Here is a 12,449-nt window from a genome sequence, read left to right on the forward strand (position 1 = left end):
AGCTCCATCACTTCCTCTTCAGCCCAACCTTTCCCAATCTCCCCTCCTCTTTACTCTCCTGGCTCTGTGTATCCTTCCCACAGAGTCTGGCAGCTGCTGGTGTGGGCTCCTTTCCCGTCTCCCCTCCCCAGGGAAGGCGGTAGGGCCATGGGTTGACAAACAGTTATTAAGTACCTGCTGGGTGAGTCCCCTTCCCTGCCTTCAGGGCTGTTCTGCCCTCTGTATTCAGTGTAGGCAGGAAGAGGGGGAGGAAACTGGCATTTACGGTAGAATGAGGAGTGTCTTTTTTTTTTTTTTTTTAAGATTTATTTATTTATTTATTTGACAGAGAGAGACAGTGAGAGCAGGAACACAAGCAGGGGGAGTGGGAGAGGGAGAAGCAGGCCTCCCACTGAGCAGGGAGCCCGATGCAGGACTCGATCCCAGGACCCCGGGATCATGACCCGAGCCGAAGGCAGACGCCCAACGACTGAGCCACCCAGGCGCCCGAGGAGTGTCTTGATGCCCACAAAAGGGGGAGACTGGGGAGCCAGGCTGATGTCCGAGGAGCTTCTGGCAGACCTTCTGATCATTTTTCCCTCCACATGGCCATCGTCATTATCATAGTCAATACTCGTGTTGCATTCACTAAGCTCCCTGAAGTGCTCTAACAATTCATTAGGGGCCTCACTAAGGACTGGCCTGAAGGGAGATTAGATTTATGGAATCTGTTTCCGTTCCTCAATCCCTTCTTTCCTATTTTTTTTTTTTTAAATCCTGACCCCTAAGCCAAGAACCGCCCTCCTCCTCTAGAGCGGAGTACCCCATCGCATCATGTTTTTGAGCCTGTCCAGGGAGGAAGGGGGACTTTTCCTCTATGCTCTTAGTTTCAGTCTTTAGGGGGCCTGTGAATTAAAGTGACAAAAGACAGATTAACAAGAGAAAAGGCAAAATTTAATGATGCATTTTTATTCATGTACCTAGGGAATTCACAGAAAAATGTGACTCAAAGAGGCAGGTAGAACGCAGGGCCTATATACTATCTTAATAGGGGAAGGGAAGGAGAGAAAGGTACTTATGGGAAAACAGATGCCTTTTAGGAAAGATAAATGGACCCTTACCAGAATAGATGGGAGATATGAGTTTTGTGACATGCCTTGTAGGTGTGATGACAACGTCTCTCCAGTGACAAGAGTCCATCTTTCCTGATTGCTCCCAGGGAAGGGGATTTATGACAATTGAATTCTTTTGAATTCTTTGGGAAGGCTCTACTTTTAGGCAGATAAGACTTTTCAGGAATTCAAATGGCTTCTGCTCAAAACAATTTTTATTCTGGACCCCTTTAGGCCTTGTTTAGGACAGCGTGCTGCTCTGAGGGCAGCACTAGAAGCTGGCTCCTCCTCTGCGGGACCAAACAAGGTGCCTGGCACATATAGCCACGGCGTGACTTCCAAAGTGTCTGTACTCATCGTCAGCAGCCCCAGGTTCTCCTTCTGACTAACTCTTGGTAAGAACAAGGGTCCCATCACTGGCATTTAATGAGCACTTTTAATACACACTGAGCACTTGCCAAGGGCTTGCGCCTCTGGTCTGTGGCCTTGAGCTATTACTGAATTCCATCAGAGCTTAACACATATTTGAGAAAAGAATGAATGATTGAGTAGATGTTCTCCCTGGATATTTTTCAAACATGGCTAGAGCTCCTGCTAGACCCTGATATAAAATGACATCAACCCTAAAATAACTGGCTTTTGTGTTAAACTAAACATGCCAGACTATACCCAGAGACTTGAACCGCCAGTGAGAAATTCATCAGCTGCCTTCCGGCGGCAAACTGCAGAACCAAGAGGAAAAAATGTGAAACCTAAGACCTCTCTGAAAAGCAAGAAAGTAGCAAGAGAAGGTTTCCAGATGCTTCCACAAGCAGAAGACCTCACTAAAAACATGGCAGTCGTTGGTGGGTCATTGTCTCCGCGGGGTCGGGATTTGTATTTCTCTTTTACCGTTCTGCTTCCCACCCCAAATCAGGAAGGGCATGCAGTAAGAAGGCGCGCCCTAAGCAATTGTGGAATGAATTAATTCCAGGCCTGGATTTCCAAGTCTAAGATCTCCATGAACGCTGGAGATTGCACCGAGGGTCCACAGAAGCCCTGTGTTCGGAAGCAACTGGCGGTTGCATCCGAGAGCATCCTAAAAAAAAAAAAAAAAGACCCCAGTGGCAGCTGCAGGTGTGCACAGCGTGCGCTGAGTTGGAGGGATGAACACGCGCGGGATCCTGCCCTTTCTCCCCACTGGCTGCCCGCGCCAACTTCGGGGCCGAGTCTGAAACGATTCCGCGGCTCTCTCCCGTCTGCGGCTCACAGCCCTCGAAAAGCCTATTTAAAAAAAAAAAAAAAAAAAGACGTAATATGAATTGAAAAATGAGAGCACGGGAAAAAAAAAGTCACCTTCATGGCCCGTACGGGGATCGAACCCGCGACCTTGGCGTTATTAGCACCACGCTCTAACCAACTGAGCTAACCGGCCACTTGGTGGCGAAGGGGCGCCGCCAGACCTACAAGGTCTCTGCGCCTGCGCGGGGCCGGCAGTGGATCTCCTGGCTCCATTCCTGTTGGGGCCGTCGTCATCCCCGCTGCCACCCGTATTGGCCGGAAGAAAACACCGAGACTCTCTAAGGAAAAGGAGGTGGCTTCTCACAACGAATCGGAGGTTCTCACGGGGGAATGCAAATGATACCTGGGAGGCTTGGCTCGGGAATAGCATTTTCAAACGTTGCAACTCAATTCTATTTTTATTTATCTCCGAGAATCCTTCCAGCGTGGAAACTTTGTGTATCAAGAGCTTTTGGTGTGGCTAAATAAAGCTTAGAAAATGCAGAAAACCAGATAAAGAACAAAAGAACCACCGAATTCCCTCACTGCCCAAAAACAACGGCCGCTGGGGTCTTGGTATCTTTCCTGACAATCTTTTCTCACTGCACAGGTGTATTTAAAAAATGTATATTTGGCATTCAATTCAACCTCGTTAAAAGGAATATAATTTTTTATCTTTCTTTTTGTACTTAATAATACTCCAGCATTATCATATCCCTAAACAATTACAAATGTCATTTTAAATAGTTCCTCCGTGTTTCCTTTAGTGGGTAAGCCATTGCATCCTCACCGCCCCCCCTTTTTTTTAATGTCTGGAAAATGTCTTCATTTTGCCCTCTCTTGTTAACTAGGCCTTGAATAAATCATAAAACAGCTGCTGGGTGAGCAGTACCCGCTCCAAAGGGATAGTGTCTGTTTGTAAAAAAAAAAAAAAGGAGTAAAATATATGCTGGAAAGACAAAACTCTTTTGCCCCATCTGTATGTCCCGGGGCCTCTTGGCCTCTGAGGCTCTGACGTCCTGTGCTGTGGTGGCAAATGCCCCAGGAGTAAGAGAAGGGAGCCCCAGCTTTCACACTGTCCATCCCTCTGGTCTGACCACTCAAAGCAAAACAGTGAACGTATCATCAGGGTCCCTTGTTGCAAACAGCAGAAGCCCAGTCTAGCTGAATCTTAACAGAACAGATATTATTGGAAGGAGGTTAGGTAGCTCACCCCACCACCAGGCAGGCTGTTGAACCAGATTTAGTCAACACACGCTCATTAAGCCTGGCAGTGCCCTGATCCGGGGGAATCAGCTGTGAGTAAAACAGACCTGGTCCCGTCCTCATGGAGCCTACAGTGTTAAAACACAGGTGTTAGTGTGAGTGGGGACACTTTGGTAAACCGTGCTGGGTTGAAAGGTCAGGCAGGTTTTTGAAGACTGGGACGTTTGACTGTGTTTCGAAGGACAAGAATGGACAAGTGTAGGCCAAAACAGGTGGAGCCCTCTGGGCAAAAGGGCCTGCCTGGGATGGCAGGCATCCCGTCCATTTTTCTTATAGCTGAATGTCCAGAGCCTAGTGCACCATCTGGAATAGTAGGCATTTAAGTAATAGGAATCAGAGGCGCATGGCTGGCTCAGTCAGTACAGCATGTGACTCTTGATCTTGAGGTCATGAGTTTGAGCCCCAGGATGGGGGGTAGATTGTACTTAAAATAAAAAGTAATAATAAATAGGAGTCAGATGGATGAATGAGCTAATTGCAAACACATTTTATTTTTTTTAAGATTTTATTTATTTATTTGACAGAGAGAGAGACAGCGAGAGAGGGAACACAAGCAGGGGAAGTGGGAGAGGGAGAAGCAGGCTTCCCGCTGAGCGGGGAGCCCGACGTGGGGCTCGATCGCAGGACCCTGGGATCATGACCTGAGCAGAAGGCAGATGCTTAACCGACTGAGCCACCCAGGCGCCCCCGCAAACACATTTTAAAACAAGTCAGATCGGGGCACCTGGGTGGCTCAGATGGTTAAGCGTCTGCCTTCGGCTCAGGTCATGATCCCAGAGTCCTGGGATCAAGCCCCGCATCGGGCTCCCTGCTGGGCCGGGAGCCTGCTTCTCCCTCTCTCTCTCTCTCTCTCTCTGACTCTCATGAATAAATAAAAAACATTAAAACAAGTCAGATCAAGTCATTTCTCTCTGTTCAAACCCTCCCCTTCTGGCCCAGCCCTGTTAAGGTTGCCAGATTTAGCAAATAATTTAGTATATGTCCCAGGTGACATTTGGAACAAAACCAGTATTAGTCGTTTATCTGAAATTCAGCTTTAACTGGGCATCCTGTACCTATCTGGCAACCCTACACCCAAAGTAATACCCATTTGAAAGTCCCCCCCCCACCTGCTCCTTTCCCTGCTGCTCGCCGGCACAGCCCCATCACCCTCGGGCTCACCAGGCCCTGCTCCTCCTTTGGGGCTGCTGCACTTCTGCTCCCCCTTCCTGGATCCTCTTCCCCCGGACACTGCCAAGGCGCCCTCCCTCATGTCCGTGTGTCTCTGCCTAAATGTCACATATTCGGCGAGTGTTCCCTGACCGCCCCGCGCCCGCACTCAGAATCCTTGCTTTTCCTGCTTTGTATTTCGTCCACAGTTTGCTTATTTCCTAACTGCAGGAGGGCGGCAACCTGTGTTTTGCACCCGCAGCTCCTAGAAGTGACCGGCACATAGTAGATGGTCGATCCAGGTTTGTCGAATGAAGCTCAGATCATCCATTAGAGGTCTAGGCCGGACACAAACCAGGCCGAATTCAAGGCTCGGTTCCTCAGTGGGCGGGCCCGAATCACCCGGCAGGTGGGCAGTGAGTGCGAGCCAGGCCAAGGCCGCCCAGAGGCGGGCCCGCGGTGGGGGAGACGTAGTGACCGAACGTAGACGGTAGGGGGCACCCGAGACCGACGCGTCGGCTGCGCACCTGGCGCCGGGGCTCCTCCCACACTGGGGCGGTACTGACGCCTCTGGACTCCTGCCAGTTCTCGCTCCATCTTACAGTTCTTGCAAGACAGACGAGTCCTAATTTTCGTTCTCTGAGTTAGGAAAACGCAGACTCATACATGATCAGCATTAAATGGTACAAAGTTATTGTTCAGGTTTTTAAATGTCTGAGGGGGGCTTTTTTATACGGTCCATTTGTTTAAACTCGTAAAATTTCTCATTCTGTTTATAAATTGGCAACTTCAGTGTGAAAATCAAGATATATTGTATTCTTTTCCTAGGGCTGCCTTAAACCACAAACGGGGGGAATCTAAGAGAAATTTATTCTCTCACCGTTTTGGTTGTGGCCTCCTTCCCCACGTTCATGGATCCCAAGTTCTTGGAGTAGTGCCTGGCACAGAATAGGTGTCCGATACAAATTTGTTGAATTAATGTTAAATCCATCGTGTGTTAAATTCAGTCTGTTGGACGTTTCGATTCTGAAACATGCCCTTCCATTCTGGTAACACTTCAGAGGAAGAATGTTTCTGAGGGAGATTTGATAATCTCCTCTCATCTTTTTCTGGAACACCATTCTTCCGAGGTCCAAACTCCGGGGTTGAATCTCTCCTTTTCTTCTCTTTTCTTTGGTCCAGGCCTATGTCTATTTCCTGAACAATTTCCTTGAACTATCTTCCAACCTTCTTTTACGTTTTGTGTTTTGACTTGGCGCCCTGGAGTGCAAAGGAGACAAGGAGACAAGGAGAGAGCAAAACACTTTAAATTTTGAAGCTGAATTCTTGCCAATTGATTCTGGGGGGAAAAAAAAAAGGAAAGAAACGGGAGGGGATGGCACAGAAATAAAATGCTTCATTGTACAATATGTACTATGCCGAAGCTGTTAGACAACACAAAAGAAAAATAGACAAACAGAAAGATTTTTCAGATGTTGCTTCTGATTTGCTACAACAAATTGGTTGGTTCCAGAGACTTTTAAAGTCTTTTAAAAAAGACCGATGGCTTGGTCAGCGGAGCGCGTGACTCTTGATCTCAGGGTTTGTGAGTTCGAACCCCATGTTGGGTGTGGAGGTTACTCAAAAATAAAATCTTAAAAAAATAATTAAAAAAATAAAAAGTGTCCTTCCTTAAAGCACGTACATTAATCGCAAAGCTTTTACAAAGGTCTTGTTTAGATGTAAGAGAGCGTCAGAAGCACAGGGAGTTGGAAGTTGCAGATTTGGGTCCGAGCCCAGGATGGCCACTAGCAAGCGGGAGATCCTCTCTGGGTCTCCCACAACAGGCCACTTGGCCTCTACAACCTGTCAGTCTGCCCGTTTAATTCTTCCCTATCAAGGGTTAAAGTTTGTCCTGAATGCTCAATCATCAGTAAAAATCAGGCTCACCCTTGTCAGAACTCAAGGCTTGTTTCCTGAGTGAGTGGGCCCGAATCATCTGGCAGGAGATTAACAGCAGGTGACAGTTGATGATGCCTCTTGATCAGTCAAGAACGTTTCTTGAGCATCTGGGCAAAAATCAAGCGCTATTGTATAGTGCATCACAGACATTTGATTTAATTTGCACTAACACCCTTTGGAGTGGGTATTCCTAACCCCTTTTTACAGAAGTGAGAAAACAGTGGTCCTGTGATTTGGCTGGGGTCACCCGGTGTGATTCTCTCTTCTCTATCACTTTAACAGCTGAATTTTAATTCTTTGTATTCCCAAAGGGAGTTAGGAAACCTTTTCTTAAAACTTTATATCTGCTCTTCTGAATGCCTTTTTCTCAGAGATGTGCATAGACTCTCTCAGTTTGAAGTTGACTGTTTCTGCAGCCACATTACACATTACACTGTTATCTATCTCATTTATAGTGCTTGGTTACCTACCATGCTTCATGTAAATTTGAATGGCTAACGTTCTTCTTGCTCCTCTTTATCTCATAGCCCTGTTAGCTTAGTTTCCTTTGAGATGTTTATTATTTTCTAAAATGAATCTAATTTCTAATATCTTTAGGTTGATTTGTATGTGCCCACCTTACCAGTGTTAATACATTTGAAATTTCTGTCATCTCTAATTTTTCTAACTTCTGCCTACTTCCTGCTGGAACGCTTAAGATGCTCAGCAGCAGGAAACATATCTGCTGAACATGGCCTCATGGCTGAATCTCTTGACATTGGAAAATAGGGAAAAGTTAATGCTAGGATATGGGATGAACTGTCTGAGGACCAGTTTTAGAATGAATCAAAAAGTTTGAGTGGCTGTAGTGAGGTAGTGTTCGAGCGGTTTCAAGAGAGGAGCTCTAAGGTGCAGGTGGTTCCATTTCACAAGCATATTTTTTCTTTTTTTTAAGATTTATTTGAGAGAGAAAGAGAGCAAGTGCAAGCAAGCGGGGAGGAGGGGCAGAGGGAGAGAGAGTCCCTTTTCTTTTTGAAGTAGCATTTCCTAGTCTGTTTAGAATTAAATAAAGAATAAGGAATTCTCTGGGCCAGTGGTTCTCAAAATAGGGTCACTGGTACAGAAGCAGCATCACTTCAGATCCTGTTAGAGAGGCAAATTGTCAAGCCCCACCCCAGAATTACAGATGCAAAAACTTTGGGGGTCAGGCTTGGCAATCTAGGGTCAACAAATCACAGTCACCTGAAGGCAGGTGATTTTGGTGCTGCTAAAGCTTAAGAACCACTGCTCTAGACAAAATCTTTCACAATTCCCCTTTTGTAAACTTCCTGCTAAGGTCCCCCATCGGTATCCTTTGATCTTCCACTCTGGAGGCCCTTTTCCTCCCTCTCTCCCAGGGCCTTCAGGTAAGAGGTGCATGCTGCACACCTGGGGGACCGGCTGGACCACCTGATGAGGGCTGATGCCCAGCAGTCCCTGCTTGCCTGGATAAGCACGCTGAAGCTGTGTCAACCCACGGTGGGCACCTTGCTCCTCTGCAGGATGGTGACCAACCTGGTCTTTACAATTTCATTCCCCAGAGCCACAGTGAACTTGTCCACAATGAAAATGAGCAGAAAATTCCTCAGCCCATGGCCGTCAGGAACAGTGGGGCTGGGGCTCACCTGCCAAAGGCATTCACATGATCATCTATTTAACAGGTACTTGGTGACTATCCAGTAACACCCTCTGCCTGCCAGGGAGAGAAAAGACAGGTGGGCAGCCCAAGGAACTTAGAACCAAAGTGAGTAGAAGAAACATATGAAAGAGACAGCAAGAGAAAGATAAATGTGACAAAGTCCCAAAATAAGAGAAAAGACCACAAGGAGTTAAGAAGGAAGAGATCAAATCCCAGTGGTCTGCAAGGGTTAGATGTAGCTTTTCAGAGCCAACAAAGATAGCACCATCAACAACAATAATACCAGCAATGTGGGTTTTTTTTTTTCAATTTATTTTGAGATAAAATTCACAAATTATTCTTAACCATTTAGTATGTACAACTTGGTAATTGTTGATAGACTTACAAAATTGTGTAACCACCACTATAATCTAATTCCAGAACATTGTCATCACCACAAAAAGAAACCCTGTCCTCATGAGCCGTCACGCCTCCTTCTCCACACCCCCAGGCCCTAGCAACCACTAATCCACTTTCTGTCTCTACGGATTTGCCCATTCTGGACATTTCCAATAAATGGAATCATACGATACACATGTGGCTTTTAGTGCCTGGCTTCTTTCATTTAGCATCATGTTTTTGAGACTGCTTAATGGGTACAGGGCTTCCTTCTGGGGTAACAGAGATCTTTTGGAACTAGATAGAGGTCATGGATGCACAACACTGTGAATGTACTAAATGTCACTCTTTAAAACAGTTAATTCTATGTTATATGAGTTTGACTCAGTTTTTTAAAAAGAAGTAAAAATATCAAAGTAGATACCTTTGATTTGGAAACTCCACTTTAGGAATTTCTCCTCTAGGTATACTTGGACATACAGGAAATAATGTATGTACAGGGTTGATCATTGCAGCATTGTTTGAAAGACCAGACTATTAGAGACAACCCAGATGTCCATCAGTAGGGGACCAATTAAATAGGGGATGGTGCAACCATGACACAGAATAGCCACCAAATATATAATATAATATAATATAATCCATCATACTATATTTTATATATCATTATATATTAAACTTAATAGCAAAAACATATTAAAATATCTATTTTATACAATAATTTAAATAAGTAATACGTTTATAAAAATTATAATTTATAGGGGCGCCTGGGTGGCTCAGTCATTAAATGTCTGCCTTCGGCTCAGGTCATGATCTCAGGGTCCTGGGATCAAACCCCGCATCAGGCTCCCTGCTCAGCAGGAAGCCTGCTTCCCCCTCTCCCACTCCCCGCTGCTTGTGTTCACTCTCTCACTGTGTCTCTCTGTCAAATAAATAAATAAAATTTTTAAAAAATTATAATTTATAGTAATTAAAATAATTAAATATATGTTAAATATATTAAAACATTATTTGAGGAAGAAAAAATAACTTGAAAACATAACTTTCTAAACCAAAATGATTTTGGGCACAAAGACTTTAAAGGAATATGGGATGGGCAAAGGGTTGGGCCAGAAGATTTCAGGTAGAGGGAGATTGTATATGGGGTGAGAAATGATTTATCCTGTAAATGACAGGCAGCTGTGGAGACTTGGTCACCCTGGGGCTGGAAGGAGGGGGCTGGGACCAGCAAGAGGTGAGGTGGGTAGAAAAAGGTGGAGGGGTGTGCAAGAAACTGAGGTGTCTTGTGGGGACAGGGAGGAAGGAAGTGTTGAGGGTAGAGAGCACCTAAGCAGGTGTTTTTGTCCCCTGCCAAGACGGGATCCAGACGGTAGGGGACAGGTAAGTAAGGCTGAGGCCAGCATTGGAAGTGTTCAGATCTCCCTTGCTTATAGAGGAGAAAGCTTCTAGCTTTCCAGAGGAGAAGCATATGTCCTCAAGGAAGGACAAGAGAGAGGGATTGAGAAGCATAAAGAAATTAAAAATTGCACGTTGTCATGTTTTGATCTTTTCCTGAATCTTAGTAGATATCCTTTGTCCATGTAAGTGTGGGGGGAAGGGAATTCATATATAGATCTCTCTGTGTGCTGGCACAGAGTTTTTAGAGAATGATTTCATGTAAGTCAATATTTAAATTGTAGATGTCTTTTTTTTAAAAAAGATTTTATTTATTTGACAGAGAGAGAGAGTGCGCGCACAAGCAGGTGGAGTGGCAGAGAGAGAGGGAGAAGCAGGCTTCCCACTGAGCAGGGAGCCTGATCCCAGGACTCTGGGATCATGACCTGAGCCAAAGGCAGACACTCAACCAACTGAGCCATCCAGGCGCTCCTAAATTGTAGATGTCTTATAATCTATCAGTTCCAACAGAAACAGTCACATGTGTGCTCAAAGATATGCACAAGGATATTTTCTGAAGTATTGTTTGTGATGGTAAAAATAGGAAACATCAACAGGGAAATGGTTAAAAAAAAAGAGTATACCCGAACTGCGGAATATTATGCAGCAGTAGAAAACCTAGGGTAACTCACCATGTGCTAATATTAAAAGATGACTATGATTTGTTAAGTGAAAAAAAAAAGCAAATTACAGGGGCACCTGGGTGGTTCGGTCAGTTGAGTGCCTTTGGTTCAGGTCATGATCCCAGGGTCCTGGGATCAAAGCCCTGTGTCAGGTTCCCTGCTCAGAGGGCAGCCTGCTTCTCCCTCTCCCTCTGCCTGCTCCCTGTGCTTGTGCTCTCTTTCTCTGTCAAATAAATAAATAAATAAATAAGATCTTTTAAAAAACCAAATTATAGAAGAATATCTATGATTTTCAATCATGGGGAAAGTCTGCAAACTCATGCACAGAAATTCTGAGAAGATGCCGCTCAACTGTTGCCAGCGGTTAATTCTGGGGAGAAGAGAAGTGAGAAGGATGGAAGTGCTTCGAAAGGATTATTTCAAATTTTATTTGATATATTTCTGTATTTTGATTTTTTTTTTACAATGGACGCATTTCTTTAATTTCAAAAATTACTTGGAAAAAATAGGGATAGTTGACCTTACGGAGTAGCTGTGGGGATGAAAAAAGCAAATACAAGACAATGAACTTCATAAAACGCTGCACTGATACAAAGTGGTTACTTTTAGTGCATCGTCAGCTCCTTGAGGGCTGGCCACTGTTCGCTTAGTCACCCTATTTGCACATAGTTTATTCACATATTCATTCCTTCAACTTTACACGGGAAAAGAAGTCTCAGGAAGTAAGGGACCTTGACTGCACTGCTCTCCCTTGTAGTTCCAAAACCCGCAACAGTGCCCTACGCTCAATAAATGTTTGTTGAATTAGAACAAAAAACTTAGAAATCAACCTCTGGGTTACCAACCAGACTAGTTAGAAGACGCTCAACTGCAGGGTGAGACCGCAAAGAACAGGTATCAACTGACAGTTATCTAGTGCGTCCCCAGTCCAGTTAAAGCTCGACTGTCCTTCTGGCTAAATTCTCAGGCAGGATGGGGATAGCGATCCCGGAAGGTTGCCCACACTTTTCTTTTTTTTATTATTATTTATTTTTTAAATTTATTTTTAAAATTATTTTATTATCATTATTATTATTATTTTATGCTCACACTTTTCAAAGGCCGGGAATTGCTCACGAAAAGCTGCTGGAGAGGTTGCTTAGCAACCAGACTGAGGAGGTGGCCGCACTGCGCACGCGTACATGTAGGGCCGACGGAGGCGGACATGGCGTTTTGCGCACGCGCGAGCGGCAGCCTGGAGGCGTCCAGAACCTGACGGTTGCTAAGGTGACAGAGATACAACATGGCGGCCGGGTCATAACGCTTTCTGTCGGGGGGCCAGCGCGGAGGTCCTAGGTCGGGACCCCGCCTCAGAAGAGTGGAAGCCAGGGGGCCATCCTTTCGGCCCCTTTCTTCTCCGTCCAGTGTCGGCAAGGGCTTGTCGTCGGCTTCCGTATCCAGGATGAAGAGTGAGCGGGGCCGGGAGAGACTGGGGGGGCCGGGCCCCGTCGCGTCTATGCGGCCACTCGGCCGGTCGGGGCGGGGGGCACCGCGTGTGGGGACCCTGAGCCTCCCTGGGCGGCCAGAAGCTGGCGCCCCTGGGGCTCGGGGCGGTTCTGGGGGCGCTGGGGTCTCACAGCGTCCTCCGGAGTCCCTCTCCTCACCGCCCCC

The 12,449-nt window shown here is 45.8% G+C and overlaps 1 protein-coding gene and 1 non-coding gene across 2 annotated transcripts in view; one reads left to right on the plus strand and one right to left on the minus strand.

Annotated features, from left to right (window-relative positions):
• Nucleotides 1-2,431: 2,431 nt before the first annotated feature.
• Nucleotides 2,432-2,505, minus strand: TRNAI-AAU. The gene has a single exon. It is a non-coding gene; the product is annotated as a tRNA-Ile (tRNA).
• Nucleotides 2,506-12,119: 9,614 nt separating this feature from the next.
• The window catches only part of MOK (MOK protein kinase), a 59,599-nt gene continuing 59,269 nt past the window's right edge, over nt 12,120-12,449 (plus strand). Inside the window, 1 exon segment of the mRNA XM_027570424.2 lies at nt 12,120-12,247. Within this exon segment, the coding sequence (XP_027426225.2) occupies nt 12,241-12,247 (7 nt within the window). The 5' untranslated portion in view covers nt 12,120-12,240.

Source organism: Zalophus californianus, chromosome 6 (genome assembly GCF_009762305.2).
Source record: "Zalophus californianus isolate mZalCal1 chromosome 6, mZalCal1.pri.v2, whole genome shotgun sequence".
Lineage (NCBI taxonomy): Eukaryota > Metazoa > Chordata > Mammalia > Carnivora > Otariidae > Zalophus > Zalophus californianus.